This window comes from Natator depressus, chromosome 1, assembly GCF_965152275.1.
Source record: "Natator depressus isolate rNatDep1 chromosome 1, rNatDep2.hap1, whole genome shotgun sequence".
Lineage (NCBI taxonomy): Eukaryota > Metazoa > Chordata > Testudines > Cheloniidae > Natator > Natator depressus.
Genome location: NC_134234.1, coordinates 79,042,383 through 79,064,381, shown reverse-complemented (window position 1 = coordinate 79,064,381; position 21,999 = coordinate 79,042,383). Strand labels below are relative to the sequence as shown.

Genomic DNA, 21,999 nt, shown 5'->3' with positions numbered 1-21,999 from the left:
GACGCCACGCCGACCAACGTGGCAACTGTGTGATGGCTTAGTCACCGTAGTGATGAGTATTGCAAAGCATTGTGAGGGTGGAACACAAGCTACACTCTGACCTACATAGTTTTCAGCCTACTAAGATAATATTGCCCAATAATAGCCCTCCTAGAGTTTCATGTGAGAGTTAAAAGCCTCTCCGAAAACCCCAAAAAACCTTTGAATATAAAGAAGAAAAATTGTTCAAAAAAAAAAAAAGCAGCTCAAGAGACACCATGCATGTCTAGGAATAGTCCCTTTAAAATGGACTATTAGGGACTAAAAGCAAATGGGAGTTGAGGATGCTCAGCATCTTGCAGGAAGTACTAAGTATCTCATAGAATCAGGCTAGCTAATAGGGGAAGGAGGCGAGAGATAGAAAATAGGAAGAGGACAAGAAACAGGCATTCATCAGCATTAGGCCAGAACTCTCAGAGCTCACATGGTAGCATCAAGGCCAGAGATCAGTAGCAATACTTTTAAAAGATACAAAACAAATCATAAAGGAGCAGAGGAAAATATATAAATTTAAGCATAAAATTTTTTAAAAGCACATTAGCTCACCAGTGAGCTAAGGTTTTGTGAATTTAAATGTTTAGCTTGTCTGGTTCTTACTCCATGAATATCATATAGTAGCTAAACTAAGCTTTCCTTCATTTAAAAACAAGTTATACACAAGCAAAAAACCCAACAGGATTATCCATTTTGTCAGTGTGAAAAAGTTAGCAAATCTTGAAGAGCAATTGAGTCTGCTTCTGTGAATATGCAGACAAAATTCTACTGGGTTTTTAAGTTTTGTTAACATCTGTTGCACTGTGGAGTTACACACCTTTTCCTTACCTGCACATAATGGAAGTTTTTCAGAAATTTCCCACTGCTGCTAACACCAGTTCAGTTCCACTCGTAGTAGCAACATTGACCACCAGCATAGAAGAGTCTCCAGCTGCTATGCCGTCATTCCTGCAAAGTGCTGAGCACTGTCATACACCTTTATAGTGCCACAGTTTGTTCTTCCATTCATCTTTCCCTGTCCCTTCTCACTCATTTTTAAGAAAAATGTTTTTAAAAAAGACTATGTTAAAGCAGGACCTGTACCAGTACCCCATAGCTGGAAGACTAAATCTACTCACCAGGGTAAATTCAACTTCATCCCTCCTGCAATTTTGAAGGAACAATAGTTGTAGCATCTTGCTTATGGGATTTTTATTTAACATTTTCAAGACCATCAATCTTTTCTTTTTATCAGACCTCTATCCCTTCCTGGCTTCACTTCACCTTTTCTTTCCTATAATAGATCATAAGGCATCTTTTCTTGCATTATGTTCAGCATCTGTTCTCTCATTCCTATTTTCTCATTTTACCCCCTTGTATTTTCTTCTTCATTTCTGTTCAATATTCTCCTCTGTATTTTCTCCTTCCTTCTGCCTCCAAAATCTTACTTTTGATTCCCTACTGCTTTTTTCTAATTTAATTACCTCAGTCTTTCTTCCAGTATATCTCTTGCACACATCCATCCTTAGACCTACACATCTAGTTTCAAATTTGCAGTTATAATGTTGCAGATATTTTTGCATTTAATACATATACGGACATTGTATAAAAGGTCAGTTCATCACAACTCTCACATTAGCAACTACTATAACAGAGAATTAATTTAATTCTGATAATGCTGTTGAAGACAAATCTTTACACGGAGAAAGTTATTATTGCAATTATTAGCGTGTGCAAAACTGGAGGCTGAAATACACGTGTTCCACTTCTGTGGGTTTTTTTGTTTTTTTTGTTTTTATTATTAATGGAGCATCTCATCAAGGATTGTTTCCCTTTAAACAGGAAAAAAGACCAACCATATTAGAAAGTTACCCTGTGAAAGAATGTTAAACAGAGCTATTGACTGACATAGTCAACACTAAAGAAGGTGTGGATTAGTATTAGTTTACAGAATTATGCGATAATGTCTTTGCTATTCAGATTTGTGATGAAAACACGTCTTAAAGTCAAACGCTACTAGCCTTAATACTGTGCAACTAAACCCTGACTTTCAAATGCTCTAGGTATGTTTGACCACTTTTTTACATGACTACATTGATCACACCTGAGGACAGTCAAAATTTGAAAATATCTTCTGCAATGTGCTGCAACATTTGAAAACAGCCTTCGACATGGGTATGAATTAAAATGGATACACTATTACCACATGGATTTGCCCAGTTTCTTTCAACAGTTTCTTCTTGTGAGTTATTCACTGGGCTCCAGAAAATTTGGCTGTACTTTAATATTCCATGTAACAGTGTAAATATTTCAGACTCAGCATTTTATTTCCAGTTAAATATATCCTGTCACGTATAGCTCAGGGATTAACAATGGCACATATGCAGTTCTACAACATCGGGTTCACAGGTGAGTGTATATTTACAGGAGGGCTTTTGTGGGAGAGTAGAGAAATGGGAGAAGAAATATCACCCATATTACTCACAAAAAGTTAGTTAACTAATCATCCTTAGCCACTTCATTGCTTAAAATACAATTCTGAGTCAATATCAGAGACCTGAGTCATTTTTACAGGAATCAAGTGTCATTACTACTGCCTGTTGCCTCTATAGCCAAACACCTGTTACAAGTTCTCTAGTCTTATGCTTACAACAGGTCTCTGCCCTTTCTTCAGACAGTGACAAGGAAAGAGTGGGCCCCTTCAGGTTGTTTATACGTTTCTATCAATTTGGCAACCTTCATTTACACAACACTGGTTGGGGTTTTTTTGATCATTTGTGGAACGTTCTTGTGATAAGATAGCAGCAATAAGGGAGGTGGGAACAGAAATTTCAATCCCCTTCAATTTGTACTATATAAAATAATTAGTATGCTATTTTTGTAATAGCAATTATTTCAGGTAGTACTAGAAGTAGAAATCATGCAAAATGTCTTAGTGACTATTATATGCCTAAAAATTACAAGAAACATCTGTTAGAATTTTGGTCTTTGAAAACATTTTGAAATTGTATTAAGTAAAAAAAATATAAATATGAACTGATTACTAGAAGTAGAAAATAACCTGTTGCAAATGGAAGACACACTATTTAGCTTAGTTGGCCAGCATTACTGTCCTCTTGTATAGAAGTTTGCTCACTGTTACTCTGCAGATAGAAAAGGTACAGAAAATAATGCAAGTGTCTTTCCTCCTCTACTCTCTGCTCTCCCCAAAGCAAGAAATAAAACATATAGCTCCCAGTAGATTAAAAAAAAAAAATCAGTTCTTCATGTTGCATGTGGGCTTGTCTATTGGAGACAACTGTATCATTCAGGGATTTAGTGGTCACTTACAATTAGAGATAATCTGACACTGAATTTGTGTCTAGAGTTTATATATAATTTGGCATGCATACCAAGAAAGTAGATAGTCTACATTATCTTTACAGGAGTCTCTCAACATACCAAATCCCAAAAGCACACAATGTATTTCTATAAAATAAGGTACCAGCACCAAAAGATTACAACTTCCATAATGCACCTTTGCACCCTTCAGTATTAGCTTCCATTCTTCAAACTGGATTTCCCTCCCCTCATCTCTCCCATATTGTTTTATGAATACCATTTGTTTTCGGATGGCAAGAGACTGAAGGCCAAATTTGCAAATGTATTCAGGTGCCTAAAGTCGCAGATATGCATCTAGTGGGATTCACAAAACAGCCTAAGCAGATTAGGTGCCTAACTCACATTGACTTCATGAAATTCACTATACAAGCCAATTAGTAATAGTGATGTTATCTAAATTAAAGTTATCTCAGGAGTGTACTTTTTAAAAGGTAACATGCGTGAATCCTGATCTGAACATATAAATTCCTTCAAGAAAGTTGCTCTTTTTTCTTATATGGCAGTTAGATTTGGTTGAATAACTTCCAACTATTTAAATACCAATAAGGGTTGACTGTTGGCACCATAATCCTCACTAAATGTATTTGAATTACTCTCTCATCCATTCCCAATCTACACTTTATGTCAGAATTTTTCAGACCTTTTCAGCCTTTCAGTATTTCCGGCTGTCAACTAAACTGCTGTGGTTTTCAGCTTTTACAGCAGAACACTCTTACAAAACAATCAAGGTAACCAAACAATATACAGACTATGATCACTTACAAAAAAACACAAGATAAGCAAGATACTACTAAGGATCACTAACTAGTAAATTACCCTACAGAATGACCTAATCCAACAATCTTAAGAATTTCTCTTAATCTTAATTATAAAAGACTTCAGATAAAATAAATAAGATTAAATAGTTTAAAAGATTGACATGTATACCAGTTATTCTGAAAAGCTAGATTTAATTCCTGACACGTAAGTCCAAAGTCCAGAGCATATTTTATTACTTACAACCATAAATGACTCAAAACTTAAGCATGTTTACCATATGAACTTTGAATATTTTATACCCAATGTTACTATGATTTATGATACTATTAGACTATACAACGTGTAATGAGTTCCATTTTCTTGACATGTGCATACTTCTCATTGATATAAATGAATTACACATTACAAAGATTCAACTGCCATAGACACTGATACACATATGGAATTACCAACTCTAAAGTATTAATTCAAGTTTTATGTTTTTAAGAAAATACTAGTGGTAAATGACATGAACAGAAACACTCAATTCATGAAACCCTTAAGGACGTTTCTAGTGGTGTTCTGAAGTGGGGTTCCCGAGGGGTTTTTTTTTTTTTTTTTTTTACAGCTGTCGTGTGACCAGGAAGCTTAGTTAAAATATATGTTCATTGTAGTAATTATGTGTAAGAAATATTTTTCCTTCTCATCTGAATGCAAACTTAAAGAACATAAGAAAGGCCATACCGAGTCAGACCAGAAGTCCATCTAGCTCAGTAGCCTGTCCTTCAATAGTTGCCAATGCCAGGTGCCCCAGAGAGAATGATGTTTCAACAATTGCACTTTAATCTCAGGTTAAGTAATATTCTGATGTATAGACAGGTCAACTATCGATAAGTCAGTGAAATCTTGCCCTTTAAACTTTTCATTTTAAACTGAATTAAATTGCAGTTTCTCAAGTTGATTCTTCCCCATTAAATTTAACACTAAGGGGGATTTTGTTCTTATTTACATTGGTATAAAATTGGAATAACTATTGAGGTTAAGTACAATGCCACTTGTATTCCTGAAGTACATGACATGCATCAATTGCATAATTCGCTGTTCTGCAAATTTAAAAAGTGTGAAATTGCAGTTCTGTGGTTCTTTGAATAGTTTAAAGTTGTATTTTCCAACTTACTTAAAATGTTTTCTCCTCTGAAAGTAAGGAGCTACAGCAAAACCAACTTCCCCACCCAACTCAGCCAACATATCTCCATTCTGTCATGTAGCATGGCCACCAATGCACTATTTTATAGTGGTTGCCAAGAAGAACAAAGTTTAAATTCAAAGTTGCTAGTAATGAAACAATAGCAAATTAAATAACTGAGCCACTTACTCACACATTTGCTTGAGGTCTTTTCTTTTTAAGACAGATATTCTAGGATTCCCATTTTATAAGCCTTTAATTCTGAATTCTCCAATCCAATTGTGGTACCCTACAGCGGAGAACCAGCTACAATTCCCTGAAGAGCTTGTCATCAATGCACCTTGAGCTGGCCAGATGGTCCCTTTCATCGTTTGTTGGAGAGTCTGAGTGTGTTGCCTCCACAATGTTCTCACAATGCTAAGCTAGGCAGCGAGAAATGGTACTGTCCCAATACTAACACCCAGGCCAACAGACCACAAGTGCAGTTCTCCCCATAGATTTCTCTCTATTCTCTACATTTGTGTATCTTTCCTCTTTTCTTTTTCTGTCTGTCTGATGTTTATGACTGTACGCCAACTATTGAAAACAATCAGCTCCTCCTTCCCGCACACAAAAAAAACCCACTCCCCAATATAATTTGGCTTAAAAATCACAAGATTTCTGAAAAAAATATTAGGTTTAGATTTGTCTTCGTTTTACTTGCCATTTGATTTTAGAACATTTACAGTACACCTGAGTCAAGTTTTTCAGACTTTTCTCTGCAACCACAAGGGCTAGAAACTGATGCTTTTAAATGAAAGCTGAGATTCTCAGAATCACATGACTCCAGGAGCCAGGGTTTTACTAAAACCACCAATATTACAAGTCTTGCAATAAAAGTACGAGAAGTTGGTAACATTGGTCATGCCTCAAAGTCAACACTTGGAATACTTCTAAATATAATGCTTTCCCATTGATGCATAGAGGAGCACGAGCATGGATGAGACCTACACCAGCACCAGGTTTCAGAGTAGCAGCCATGTTAGTCTGTATCCGCAAAAAGAAAAGGAGTACTTGTGGCACCTTAGAGACTAAAATTTATTTGAGCATAAGCTTTCGTGAACTACAGCATCCAATGAAGTGAGCTGTAGCTCACGAAAGCTTATGCTCAAATAAATTTGTTAGTCTGAGGTGCCACAAGTACTCCTTTTCTTTTTGCGTACACCAGCACCAGTTTTACTCTGCTTTTGGTGATTGAGCACAGGAATGGGCATCATTAGACCAGGATTCTACGCTCAGCTCAGCTACTATTTCCATTGCAATCTGTATGTTTCCCATTTGATAGCATGTATGTGGGTGGTGTTACCAATCTATCAGAGCACCTCTCTCCCTGTAACATACTTTCACAGTTGCAGTCCACAGAGATACCTGAGCTGGAGCACCATTGGTACAGGAGGGAAGGCACTATGGGCAGGGTGCTCTGTATTAGAGCCCTGTACCTTTGGAATTCACTTCCTCCCTTAGTCCATAAAAGTTTGATAATATCTTTAGTGTGTGGCAAGGCCATTGTTTTCTCTATCTCCCATAAGGACATGGGTGATGAGTAGGGCTGGGTAGCAGTGAAGTGGAACTCGGGTGGGGGAGGGAGGAATTTTTGGGGAGGTTAATTTATATTCTTTTAGGTTATTTGATTTGATTATGGTGCAATTGATGGTTCTATTTATGTCTTTTTTAAAGATCGCCCAGGGTGAAACCATTTTTGGATGGGTGAAGAGGAGCAAAAACACAAATAACTTCTACTGCTATAAGTTACTCACTTAGCTCAAAATGTCGAGCTCTATGCCTTGGAGTTAAAAGTGCCAAGTTATTTTGTTTTAAAAACTAGGAAATTACATACAAGCCATTCTCCATCCCCCATGTTTAAAGAACAATAAAGTTACAAAGTCAAGCACTTAAAGAGTTAGGAAATACCAAAATTAAAGTTGCCCATGCAACCTTAATTTAGCCCCTTTATGTTTGCATAAGCTAGTCTTTAATAACATCATATTCTTCATTCTGCTTCATTCAGTGCACAGAATGGACAGTGAATGAGGCAGAGGGTTGTCAAAAGAGCAGAAGTATTCCACTGAGGTTAAGGCACTAATTTAAGGCCAGAACCCCTTGTACTGAGGAACCTCACCATCAATATAATTTAGTGGGAGCTGAAGGTACTGATCTGATCATTAAGTACCATGAAGGCTAGTTAACTATTGCTGCTTAGTATGTCCATGAACATTTGACTCAACTTCTGCTTAAAATGGAAGCCTATTACTTATTTAAATTAAGTTAGTGAAATATTTAATTACATATTTAATTCAGTCCTTACAGAAGGCTAGAAGTGGGGTATTAAAGTTTAACATTACTCCTTCAGCACAAGGTTTTGGAGCTTGCGATAAATTATTAGAGATTCTTTAATGCTAAGCTTTGCAACACAGGAAATTCTTTCATAAATTTTTGGCTTACTACCTTTTTTCCAAACTTTTTACCTCTTCACCAGCATTTATTTTGTATTACCCATTCACCCATTGGGAATAAAAGATCTTCACTTCTTTAATTAGTTATACACTACTGGATCTGCATTTTACTCTGATCGAGGCATTTGTCCACTTGAGACAGACAATCCCTATTCTTTAGCATCCATATCTGTTGAATAACTAGGAAGCCCATGACTAGAGTTTCTAGTATCAGTAAGAACGTTTGAAATTTGATATTTCACTGAGGTAACTGGTAGTTTTAAAAGCTATTGCACTATTTTTGTAAGAACCCTGCGACAACTGGGTGTGTCATTTTAAAAAGAACTTGGTAGGAAGTACTCAAGGTTTTTAAATAGTAATTGTGTTGCTAAATGAAAGTCACTGAGCCCATGTTACACTCAAGCTAATATAACTGAAGAGACCCAAATGAATCAGAAAGGCAACTCCATGCTATTTCAAATTAAAAACCATTGAGAAGTTGGCGGGTTTAAGAATAATACCATTTCATTTAGTTCTAAGTATAATAAATGTTTAGGCTAAAAAGTTGTGGCAATAAATTACATACCCTGAAGAGAATGAACAGAGATAGCCAACCATGAAGTAAGAAGAAATGCACACAACTCTTTGGGATGCTCTATGATGGACAGTGCCACCGGGATCATTTATTTTAGACATGACACATTGCTATACTACACCAATAGCCAATAATTTCTAGAGATTTACAGAAACACTGAGCCATAAATATATCAGACACTAAGCCCTGTTCCCATCTTCACTGGCAGAAAGTCATTAATGCCAATATATTTCCCATGTCACACTACTGCTCTTCTAGTCACTTAACTGCCGTGGTATGAAGAGATTTGCGATCTTCTATACATATAAATACCAGAATTTGGATAATTCAACCTGTTTTTCACAAACTTCCATCTTTAACAAAATGTTAAAGCAACTGTTTTAAAAGCATAAACTAGTTATCAAAGAGAATAAAAACACTAGAAAATTAAGAGTTCTATTTAGCTCTATGGCAAATACAACAAATATTTACAGCAGGAATTTCAAATTACAGCTACCAATCTCAACTGTGAGATGAGGAAAGACTCAATAGAAGTTGGAGTAAATTAACTTTTAAGCACACTTTTAAACATACCAATATAACAACTCTGCAGTGATTATTGCATATTCAAGCCTGGATTTTGACATGTGGCTCAAAGAACACGATCTGATTAGAATTGTGGGCTTTTTTGGTGTTTAACAGACATTAATAAAGTCTCAACGACACAGTTGCAACCACATTACTGAAGATCAGTTTGTTTATATCAATCGCTATATCTTGGTATGGCTTCTATCAAGATAGGACCCTCCATAGCAATGCTGTCTTGAATCCACACAAAGTAAAACTCCATCTGTCTTAAGGTGTTTCTAATACCTGTTGTGTTGGAAGTGAACTCCTCTTCCTTTAAAAGCCAATTTTTTCTGGCATAATGTAAATTAAGTATTGTTCGGTGTATGATCATTTATATTCTAATAATTTGTAATTCACCAATGTGCTAAGTACTGTCCCTCACACACAAGAAGGAAGTTCCTGCCCTGAAGAGCTTACAGTTAAGAAACAATTGATCTAATCTATTTTTAATAGTATAAGACACATACTCTAACAACAACTGAGTCTTTAGTTGAGTTCAGCATATAAGCTACAGTTGCTTATTGTGGGTCCTGAGATAAGACCAAAGACTAATTCTGGACCTGCAGCCTTGTTTTCAAATGTCACAGATGAACGTGTGTTGCTTTTAGCTTTACATCTTGCATGACTCTCCTTGATTGCAGCAATCAGTGAGCTCTCAAAATCTTTCAGTCCAAGGTGGCAAAACTGCTGCCATCAGATCTTGTCATTGGCCAAGAACTCCCTGGTGTTGAGTTCAACATTGCAAGATTAGAGAGTGGCTTTGAGAGGTCCTTGTAACATTTTCTTGATCTACCCCTAAAACAAGTTCCAATCTGCAGTTCTCCATAAAAGATGGCCTTCAGTGTTCTACTGTCAAACATATGGACCAGAGGACCATGCCATCTCAGCTGCAATTTCACCATAAAAGTGAAAAGAAAAGGAGTACTTGTGGCACCTTAGAGACTAACCAATTTATTTGAGCATGAGCTTTCGTGAGCTACAGCTCACTTCATCGGATGCATACTGTGGAAACTGCAGAAGACCACAGCAGCATCCGATGAAGTGAGCTGTAGCTCACGAAAGCTCATGCTCAAATAAATTGGTTAGTCCCTAAGGTGCCACAAGTACTCATTTTCTTTTTGCGAATACAGACTAACACGGCTGTTACTCTGAAAACTATAAAAGTGTCAATGCCTATGATGTTGCAGCACTCGAGAACCTTGGTGTTTGGAACCAAATCTCTAACAGTGCACTAATACGACATAGGTACATTACTCAGATGTTTAAATGCACTGTGCTGTAGGCATACATACCATGCTGTACACCCAATTGCAGCTGATTTAAATGTGGGCAACTAGTCTCAGGTGAAAGCAGAGAAAAATAAATTTGTTTGGGGATTTTAGGAGGCCTTGAACAGAAGTAGAGGATACAAAAATCCTTTATGAAGTCAGCATACCGTAGAAGCTCAGAGTTACAGACACCTTGGGAATGGAGGTTGTTCGTATCTCTGAAATGTTCTGCAACTCTGAACAAGAGGTTTCTGGATGGGGTCGGGGTGGGGGGCAGTGTCATCAGGGCTTCTGACTTTCAGGGTGTCAGGGCTCTGGACAGGGGGCTCAGGGCTTCTGCCCCATGAAAGCACCAGGGCTCAGGGCTTTAGACCTGGGGGGAGTAGTGGAGCTTCAGCCCCACAGCTCTGTTTCCAGCTTCTGCCCTGTGGGGGGCGGGAGTCGCCAGAACTCAGGGTTCCCCACGGCTCTGTTCCTGGTTGCAGCTGCAGGGGAGGACACACCGTGGTTCGGGACTTCAGCTACGTGGGGAGAGCTGGGGCTGAAACTGGTATTCCCCTCGTAGCTAAAGACCCAATGACCCCAGAGTGACTGAAGCTGAGAATGAAGCCACGGACCTGAAGCACCAAGCCCTGGCTACCCCTACGGGGTAGAAGCCATGAATGGAGCTGAGGGACTGAAGCCCCGAGCCTCAGCACTCCCCCAATTCTAAAGCCCTGAGCCCTGGTGCTATTGAGGATCAGAAGCCCTGAGCCGACCTCCCCACACCTGGATCCCCCACCCACCCTGCAGCAGCAGTCCAAACCCTCCATGTCTGAAGTCCTAAAGCCTTACAGTACTTGTGGTTTCGTTTTTGTCTCCACTGCTGCCTGATTGATTACTTCAGGTTCCACATGGTGTCTGGTTGACTGATATATCCGTAACTCTGGTGTTTGTATCTTTGAGGTTCTACTGAAAACAAAATCTTTGTCTCTTTATGACACCACCACCACCACCATTAACTTTATACAAAACACTACTGTAAACAAGGAATAATGCATTAGCATCGAAACAAAATGCATACTAATTTGGAACAAGCTCACCTCATATGGTATATGAGAAACAGCATCCAAGTTCCTAACACAACGCAGTGTACCAATTTGAGGCAAGTATATATATTGTATATAATTCCATTTGTATATGTCAGAAACCTATCACTTGTATGTAATAAGAAATGAAGTGAGCTGTAGCTCACAAAAGCTTATGCTCTAATAAATTTGTTCATCTCTAAGATGCCGCAAGTACTCCTTTTCTTTTTACGGATACAGACTAACACAGCTGCTACTCTGAAACTTGTATGTAACGTTTCTAATGTTTTTTTAAAAGACCATTTAGAGAGTCACTTTTTCAGCACATACTGTTAATCCGCTGACAACCTTATTATGTTATCTGGGAACTCTCTGCAAGAAACAGCCTTGCCTCCAGGGTAATTACATGACATTCAATCAACTTTCTGATGAAGAGTTATCCTAGTGTAAAGCTCTACCAGAAGTTTAGCAGGAAATGACCACTCACTCACTCTCTCCTAACACAAGTTTTGTGTGCGCCAAAATTTGCCAGGATATTCAATTTACTCCTTTACAATGTGGTCAAACTGAAATGTCATGGCATTTTAGACATATTATGGACCTATCATATATACAGGTTACACAGAAAGTTGAACTTGTATTCAAACAAATTAAAAAAGCATGACGGTATGGTATGCAAGTATTTTCATTCTGCTCTAATCTTTCTGTATATTCATACACATGAACCATAAAAATGATCAATGTTTAAACCTGCTTTTCCTAATAATTGAATAAATGGGGCCCTGTTGTGTGGTGGGTTTAAGATACTATTTTACATTACTATATGACACACCCATATTTGATCCCACTTTTATTTCTCCGGGAACTAGTAGAGGAACTAAGGGTGTTAAAGGAAAAGTTCTCAAAGCCAATTAAAAGGAAGGATAGACAAGTGGTTAGAGAATTAGCCTAGGACTTGGGAGATCTGGGCTCAAGTCATAGAATCATACACCTGGAAGGGACCTTAAGAGGTCATCTGGTCCAGTCCACTGCAGTTATGGCAGGACTAAATAAAAACTAGACCATTCCTGACAGGTGTTTGTCTAACCTGTTCTTAAATATCTCAAATGATAGAGATTCCACAATCTCCCTAGGTAATTTATTCTAGTGCTTAACTACCCTGACAGTTAGGAAGTTTTTTCTAATGTCCTTCCTAGGCAGTCTTTTCCCATTTTGTGTGTGTGCAATTGTTCCTCCATAAGTGGAGTACTTTGCATTTCTCCTTATTGAATTTCCTCCTATTTACTTCAGACCATTTCTCCAGTCTGTCCAGATCCATTTGAATTTTAATCCTATCCTCCAAAGCTCATGGTATCATCCGCAAACTTTATAAGTGTACTCTCTATGCCATTATCTAAATCACTGATGAAGCTATTGCACAGAACCGGACCCAGGACTGATCCTTTTGGGACCCCACTCAATAGGCCCTTCCAGCTTGACTGTGAACCACTGATAACTGGTTTGAAAACAGTTCTAGAGAGTATTACGCACCCACCTTATAGTAGCTCCTCTAGGTTATATTTCCCTAGTTTGTCTATGAGAGGGTCATGCTAGCCCAGCATTTCTCAAATGCTGCCAGCAGGGGCTTTTTTTGGGGGGCCACAGCCCCCTGGACTGTTACTGGGGGGGTAGGAGGGGGCAAAGTAGTGGTCCCTCCCTGTTGCTCCTGGATACACCGCCTTGGTGTTGACTGCCGGTGCTGTCAGCAGTGGTTGGGCCCTACTCCCCTGTGGAGACACCTGGGGCACAATGGTGGAGGACCAGGCAGCCAGTGAGTTCCCCACCTTCCCAGGGGTGGTGGGGTTCAGGCTTTGGGCTTCAGCCCTGGGGTGGCGAGGCAGCGGGGAAGCAGGCTCTGGCCACAGGGCTTCGGCTCAAGCCCCCCCGCAACCTCACCATCCAGGACTTAATTTGTCCCAAAGGCTTGACAGGCCTGAGTAAGTCTGCTGTGACAAGCGATATTTGTATACTTGTTGATATCACTTTTCACAGCAGACTTACTAGCTAGCAATAAATAAATTACAATGATTTGGAAGTGTAAGTGTGCACATTTATTGTTCTTCCTAAAGCGAATTAAGTATTTTAAGAAAAAGTGTGAGTGGCCACCAGCAAAAGTTGTTTGCTACACTCTGAGGCCACCAAAAAATGTGTCTTGAGAACCCCTGAGCGAGACAGTATCAAATGCCATACTAAAGTCAAGATGCATCACATCTATTGCTTCCCCCCTCTACCCCGCATCCATAAGGCCTGTTACTCTGTCAAAGCAAGCTATTAAGTTGGTTTGACATGATTTGTTTTTGACAAGTCCATGCTGACTGTTACTTATCACTTTAAGAACATAAGAACAGCCATACTGGGTCAGATCAAAGGTCCAACAAGCCCAATATCCTGTCTTCCAACAGCAGCCAAATGCCAGTTGCCCCAGAGGGAATGAACAGAACAGGTAATCTAGTGATCCATTTCCTGTTGCCCATTTCCATATCTTTAATATGTTTGCAAACTGATTGCTTGATTATTTACTCCATTTTTGGGTACCAAAGTTAAGCTGATTGGTGTGTAATTCCCTGGGTTCTCTATATTTCCCTTTTTATAGATGGGCACCATATTTGCCCTCTTCCAGTCCTCTGGAATCTCTCCTGTCTTCCATGCGTTTTTGAAGATAATCGCTAATGGCTCAGATATGTCCTGTAACTCTCAAGGAGCTGACTGAGGAGGTATTTCATCAGGCCCTGGTGACTTGAAGACATCTAAATTGTTTAAGTAATTTTAAACTTGTTCTTTCCCAATTTTATCCTCAGACCCTACCTCTTTTTCACTGGTGTTCACTATGTTAGAGGTCCCAGTCATTACTAACCTTGTTGGCGAAAACTGACAGATTTCCTGAAAGACTTTGGACAAGGCACTTAGCCACTCTGTGCCTCAGTTCCCCATATGTAAAATGGGGATAACACTACTGCCCTATCACACAGGGGTGTTTGAGCATAAATACATTAAAGACTGAGATGCTCAGGTATCACAGATACTAATGGGTGCTATATAAGTATGTAAATGAGATAGACAAGTCTTCTTTCATTTCATGGCTGACCACCACCACCCAGGCACACCTGCTACTTTTGTGACTTGTGGTTAGTACTCAGACAAGTTGGACAACATACCTTGCACAGAAGTTTGTTAACTTACTATGTGACCTCCCTCAGGTTTCAGATTGTCAGAATTTACTTTTCTGAAGACTGACTAATCACACACCATTTTAAATTACTCTTAGCTATATTTAAAGTCAATCTAGACTAAAATAGGGATTTGGAGACTTTTGTGAATAATTACAGTAAGGCAGAGTTTACAAACATCTTAGCTCCTTGTACTGCATAAAGTCAAGAATGCCAACATTTTGAAACTCAGCAGCTCAATCATCATCAGCTAAATCATCAGGCCAAATAAATCAAATATTTTAGAAGTATCTTGCTATCATAAGCATAAGAGTTCAATCCTGAATTAAGTTTCATTTTGCAACGGACATGAAGAACATTTCCGCATATTCCCATGCAAGCAACCTATACGAGAATGTTCCAGATTGAAAAAGCTGGGTTGTTTCACTTTCTTCCCCTCATCACCTTTACCAAAGGGGGGGAGGGGGAAGAGGGGGAGAGAGATAAGAAGAAGAAGAAGAAGAAGAAGAAGAAGAAAAGTGTTCCTACCAACTCAAACAATTGTACAAAATCAAAGGACATGTGTATTCAGTAAGTGTCCTAGAATTTAAGATAGTCAGTTTCTGTCCCCACCCACTGTCCCCCTTCCCCTACTGGAACTGAACAATTGAACAAAAGTGCCAACCACTACAAAGCTAAATAGCCCAAGGAAAAATTTGCTGCATGCCATATTTACCTTAGTAACACCTGTTAACTACCAAGTTCTTGGCAGCTTATTAAGGGCTCTATGCTGTTCTCATTGAAGTTAACAGAACTCCCATTCAAATGAGAAAAGCATGAGTCCTAAAATTATGGGACGCAATGAGTTATATTGCGAGAACAAACATGTCTATTTCATGGGAAAATATTGTCATCTGTAAACAGAACAATTACTCTGAGTGTAATCCAACATCTAGTGGTCTCAATACATTGTACTTAGTTCATGTTTCTCTCCCCACTCTGAAGTGTGATGTTCAGTAACAAATCTTTGAATGATATTCTGAGTGGAGAGAAGTGTGGTACTTCAGAAATACAATACTCATACCCCACAGCAACTCATCTGAATGCCACAAATTACTAGTCTAATCCCTGAGATTTTTTTAAACTACTGATTTCAAAATTTAAACAAATAAAATCAAGAAATAATTTTTTAGAATCTATTTTTAGCACCTTCTGGTTATTATAGCACACAATTCACCTACAGAGTTTATTTATTCTAAAATTAAATTGTAACAGAGCAGTTTCTGCTTCACATCTTTAAACACTAAATATTAATTAGCAAACCAATATACTGGTTGGTTTTAAAATACTAATTTTAAATTACAAAGTAAGGTTCATTATAGGAAATATTTGCACTAATTATATCAGACCTAACTTTAACAGACTTTAACAAAGCTAAGACCGTTCTGAGCTACACTGCTTCAAAACTGCTCTGTTGCTACCTGTTTTAAGCAAGAATTTTCTAGTCAAACAATTTTTAAAACTCTGACTGTAAAACATATTAGCTAACTTTAAAAATATTAGGTGAAAAAAAAAACTTACTTGACAGTAACTCGACTGGACAAATCCTGAAGATCCCCAGGATGAAAGAGCTGAGCTTCTTTCAATCCAATATTTTCACAAGCTTTCAGAAAAACATTTATATTATCCTGTGAAGAGAAGTGGAAAGTGATTGCTTAGTTAAGCAGCACTGAGCAGGTACTTCAAGTTGATTAGTATGAACGCCCAAGTTTCAAAGTCCAGCTCAAGGAAATTAAAAAAAAAAAAAAAAGCAGCAGTCTTCCAGATCATAAATACTAGCAATATTTCATATACATTCTGGGCTAGCTTGTAATTTTTGTGACTGACACACACATTAAAGATAACCTGGTATAAGGCAAGTGGCTAGCCAGTAGGCAGCAATCTGCACTTTGATGTCAGTTCTGCTCTGCAAACAAACGCCCTCTTTCTAGCTTTGCACGACAAGCCTCACCTCTCGCCTTTAAAAATAGCTCCAGCTACTGACATTCACCCACCCAGAAACTGTTGGCAATGGAGGAATAAGAGGAGGAACATTCTGTTTCTATGATTACAGACTACAGAATGATTGTGGAATACGGCACCTGGAAACTGGGTTTGGTTGCTGAGCAGGCTCTTGAGAGAGAGAGAGAAACCAAACTGCATGATCAAGGAAGCAGCAAAAATATTTTTTTATACTGTGAAACTATAAAATATAGAAGTGGTACAGTACTCACTCATTGCACCTGCTACAGACCAACTGCCTAATAAAGACAGGGTAACCAATATACAACTGTAAAGATTGCACAATTCATTATTTCATTTTCTACCTCATAATCAACAGGCAATTTACAAGAAATTCTCTCTAATTAATATATCAACAGAAGAATTTCCCTTTGCATACACTTCACAACTCAACGTGGTAGAAAGGGTTACAGGAGACGGGAGGCTAATGTTACTTAATTCATAAGCTAATATAGCCATGTCGTTCAAAGTTTCTGTACTTAAAGTACTAGGTCAGACTTTGCACAGTCTGTAAAACAGCCATTTCATCAACTCAGTACCACCTTAAAACATCCTTTCCCCCTTTTTGCTCTCCCTCGGGGAAAGAGCTCAATAATTTAAATTATAAAAGCCCCTCCCCGCCCCCCCATCCAAAACAAAAAACAAAAAACAAAAAACAAAAAACAAAAAACAAAAAACAAAAAACAAAAAACAAAAAACAAAAAACAAAAAACAAAAAACAAAAAACAAAAAACAAAAAACAAAAAACAAAAAACAAAAAACAAAAAACAAAAAACAAAAAACAAAAAACAAAAAACAAAAAACAAAAAACAAAAAACAAAAAACAAAAAACAAAAAACAAAAAACAAAAAACAAAAAACAAAAAACAAAAAACAACCAGAAGTATCAGTAGCTTCCAATACAAAGCACTGTTTAATGAGTGAACTTCAGTTTTGGTAGGTCCTTAGACTCCAGTATATCTTAGCATATTTATGAATGGATAAATTCAAGTTTCATTTCAGGAAAATGCCTGTATAACATTTAACATGTAGACAGTATTGTATTATACCATATGTCATAGACCCCAAGCCTCACTGGACATGGAGGCCCATGGAACCAGAAGCATAATTCCTCCAAGTGTAGGCTGTTCCCCTTATGCAGAGGGTGGAATCAGGGGACAGAGTGGCACACTGGCATAGGCACAGGAACTAAGGATGAGGGAGGTGCTGCAGCACCCACAGCTCTAGGCCCTGGCTGCTAGCCTCAGGCACACCCCCAACTATGGCCCGAGCCTCGGCACCCTTACTCCTGTCCATGCCCCCCCCTTCCAGAGCCATGGATCTCGGGGGGTAGGAGGGGCACAAGGTAAAGTTTGGGGGAACACTGCTTTACAGTTTCCTTAGCTGGCTTTCAGCACCCCCAGGATAAAAAGTGTTCAGCTCCACTGCACACTGGAGAAGAGGCAGGGCTGTAATTATGGCCCTGCCCCCACACACACAGCTTGAACTGAGTACACTGCTGGCTGTACAAGCAGTGAAATTATAGCTGCCTCTTGAGTGGGTTCACTGTGAGGAAAGGCTCTCGTGCTCTCTCCCCTCCACCCAGTGCACGCACACGAGAGGCAGCCTCAATCTGGCACTTAAGGTGCACTGTCAGTGTGTTCTGGCCTACAAATTTACCTAACCTTAGACAGGAAGGCAAATTTATGGAAACTCAGAGCATACCTTTGCCTTCGGTGATTTTATAAACTGAATGGGGCCTCAGAAGCCTCAATGAAATGGAGAACACGCACTGTACATTGGCCTGCAGAATGCTTCATGGCCAGAAGGGGCAAAAAAAGGACCCCGTTACCCTGAAAAGTGCAACAGCTGGAAGGAGAGTAACCATGAGGCACTCTGTTTGGGGAATGACACTGAGATAGGAGGAGCTGAGAGGCTAGACAACTAAACTAGGAATTGTTTAAAGGCCTAGGGAGTCCGAGAAAAGCATGGGGGATAAAACTGTTACTGAGCTGCTGTGAAAGAATGAGCAGTTACCCTGGGGGATTTGGAGTGATAAGGGTGGATTCAGGAGTTAAACAAAGGTGGCATCTTTTCAATGGGTGGGCATACCAAAATCAGAAGAGAAGAATCAGAAAGTACTGGATGTTCCAAATAAAATGTGAAGTGGGATCAGAACGTGCAGATAAGCAAGGAAGGAAGGGATCAGAGAAAAGAAAATTGGGTCTTGCTGCCAAACAGATAAGCCAAAGTTGCTGGTCAGGTTGGGAGAGGAGAAAAGTTGTGTACACAACAAAATTAATTCTGAAGATGCTATACAATATTTGCTCAAGACAAAGAATCAAAAAGTAACAGCAAAATAAATTTTTAGGACATCAGAAGCAGGAAGCCTGCTAAACAGCCAGTGGGGCCACTGGACGATCAAGATGCGAAAGGAGCACTCAAAGAAGATAAGGCCATTGTGGAGAAACTAAATGAATTCTTTGCAACGGTCTTCACAACTGAGAATGTAAGGGAGATTCCCAAATGTGAGCCATTCTTTTGAGGTGACAAATCTAAGGAACTGTCCCAGATTGAGGTGTCATTAGAGGAGGTTTGGGAACAAATTGATAAATTAAAACAGTAATAAGTAATAAATCACCAGGACCAGATGGCGTTCACCCAAGAGTTCTCAAGGAACTCAAATGTGAAATTGAAGAACTAACTGTGTTATGTAACCTATCATTTAAATCAGCTTCTGTACCAGTGACTGGATAGCTAATGTGACGCCATTTTTTTTTAAAAGGCTCCAAAAGCGATCCTAGCAATTACAGGTAGGTAAGCCTAAAACTTCAGTACCAGGCAAATTGGTTGAAAATATAGTAAAGAACAGAATTATCAGCTACACAGATGGATACGGTTTGTTGGGAAGAGTCAACATGATTTTTGTAAAGGGAAATCATGCCTCACCAATCTACTAGAATTCTTTGATGGGGGTCAATAAGCATGTGGACAAAGGGATCCAGTTGATATAGTGTACTTGGATTTTCAGAAAGTCTTTGACAAGGTCCCTCACCAAAGTCTCTCAAGCAAAGTAAGCTCTCATGGGATAAGAGGGAAAGTCCCCTCATGGATCAGTAACTGATTAAAGACAGGAAACAAAGGGTAGGAATAAACAGTCCATTTTCAGAAGGTAAATAGTGGTATCCCTGAAGGGTCTGTATTTGAACCAGTACTATTCAACATATTCATAAGTGATCTAGAAAAAGGGGTAAAACAGTGAGGTGGCAAAATCTGCAGATGATATAAACTACTCAAGATAGTTATGTCCAAAGCAGACTGCAAAGAGTTAAAGGGATCTCACAAAACTGGGTGACTGGGCAACAAAATGGCAGACGAAATTCAATGTTGATAAATGTAAAGTAATGCACACTGGAGAACATAATCTCAACTATATGTATAAAATGATGGGGTCTAAATTATCTGTTACCACTCAAGAAAGATCTTGGAGTCATGGTGGATACTTCTCTGAAAATGTACACTCAATGTGCAGTGGCAGTCAAAAAAAAGAAGAGAATATTGAGAATCAAAAAAGGGATAGATAAGACAACAGAAAATATCATATTGCCTCTATATAAGTCCATGGTATGCCCATATCTTGATTACTGCATGCAGATCTGGTAGCCTCATCTCAAAAAAAAGATACTGGAATTGGACGAGGTATAGAGCAATAAAGGTTGTTGTTCGGGCAACAAAAATTATTAGGGGTATGGAACAGCTGCCATATGAGAAGAGATTAATAAGACTGGGACTTTTCAGCTTGGAAGAGAGATTACTAAGGGGGGATATTATAGAGAGCTATAAAATCATACCTGGTGTGGAGAAAGTAAATAAGGAAATGTTATTTACTCCTTCTCATAACACAAGAACTAGGGGTCAGCAAATGAAATGAATAAGCAGCAAGTTTAAACGAACAAAAGGAAGTATTTCTTCACACAGCGCACAGTCAACCCCTGGAACTCTTTGCCAGAGTATAACAGTGTTCACAAAGAACTAGATAAATTCATGGAGGACAGGTCCATCGATGGGCTATTAGCCAGGATGGACAGTGATGCAAAACCATACGCTGAAGGGGCCATAGCCCTTAGTTTGCCAGAAGATGGGAAGGGGCAACAGTGGAAGGATCACTTGATGATTACCTGTTCTGTTCGTTTCCTCTGAAGCACCTGGTACTGGCCACTGACAGAAGACAGGATGCTGGGCCAGATGGACCAATGGTCTAACCCAGTATTGCTGTTCTTATAAGATTGTGGAGCATTAGAATGTCATCATGCTAGTGCACCACAGCCAAGAAATGTCTTTCCAAATAGCTAGCAGCCATTTTAAATTCTTACACAAATAAAATACATTAAAATAAGTTTTTAATTGATTTTTATCCAAGTTCCTATGGGGTTATTAACAATAAGTGAAAGTGACTGAAACCAACAGCAAGCTTGACAGCATCTCCTTAAAATATAGGAGCAGGAACAGCAGTGATGCGATCATAGAATGGGATCCATCTGGTCAGGTAAAATGTGTAGCAACTAAGGACATTATGTGATTAGATCAACACCTCTCCTTACAAAATAAATAAAAATCAGTAAACGAGGTTGTAAGACATAATTACAGGAACTCAAAGATAGCAGTGTAGTTTATTATGTAACTTATCTCTCTATGGCCCTGAACCAGCCTCCAGCAGGAGTTGTGGGGACAAACAACTTGACTAGTTTTAAGAGAGCTTGACAAGCTTGTGATTGCATGATGGATTGCTTGCAGGGGTGGGGGGCAGAGATCAGTAGCCCTGTTTGTCCCTTCTGGTTCACGGCTCTTGTTTGTAAAATCTCATAGAATCATAGGACTGGAAGGGTTTCGAGAGGTCATCCAGTCCAGTCCCCTGCACTCATGGCAGGACTAAGTATCATCTAGCCCATGTGGGGCCAGGAAGGAATTTTAACCCCACCTCAGACTGGCAGTGGCCTTGTGGGTTCGTCTTCATCTGCAGCATGGGGCATGGGCCATTTGTCAGGATAGTCTGCGTGTGTCTCATTTAATTCTCTGCCATTGGTGCAGCTCAGTATCTTTTATTCTGTGCCTGTGGCACACAATAGCTTTGTCTCCTGGGGGTCTAATTTTGGTTGCTGGGTTTAGTGTGGGAGTGGCTGGACGGTGCTGGTAGCTTGTGATGTAAAGGAGGTCAGACTAGATTATGTAGTGGTCCCTTATGGTCTTAAGTTGTATGCCTCTTTATGGTTAGAAAGCTGACAAAGTAAAAACAGCAGCTTACCGAATAGACTTACTGCGTGTCTATTTCATGTCACATCAGTGTAGTTTTCTAGCTAAAAAAAAGTTGATGCTGCTTTTTACTCCTGTTTATACTGCAGGGTAAATTCAGATATGTGAGATTAAAGGCAGAATAGAATCCCACTCTTA

At 39.1% G+C, this 21,999-nt stretch overlaps 1 protein-coding gene across 5 annotated transcripts in view; it reads right to left on the bottom strand.

The window, feature by feature from the left end:
* The window catches only part of LMO7 (LIM domain 7), a 181,778-nt gene that overhangs the window by 74,857 nt on the left and 84,922 nt on the right, over positions 1 to 21,999 (bottom strand). For all 5 annotated transcript variants that reach the window (XM_074962097.1, XM_074962109.1, XM_074962102.1 and 2 more), the window contains exon 4: positions 16,094 to 16,200. In XM_074962097.1, the coding sequence (XP_074818198.1) occupies positions 16,094 to 16,200 (107 nt within the window). The remainder of the gene's footprint in view (positions 1 to 16,093; positions 16,201 to 21,999) is intronic.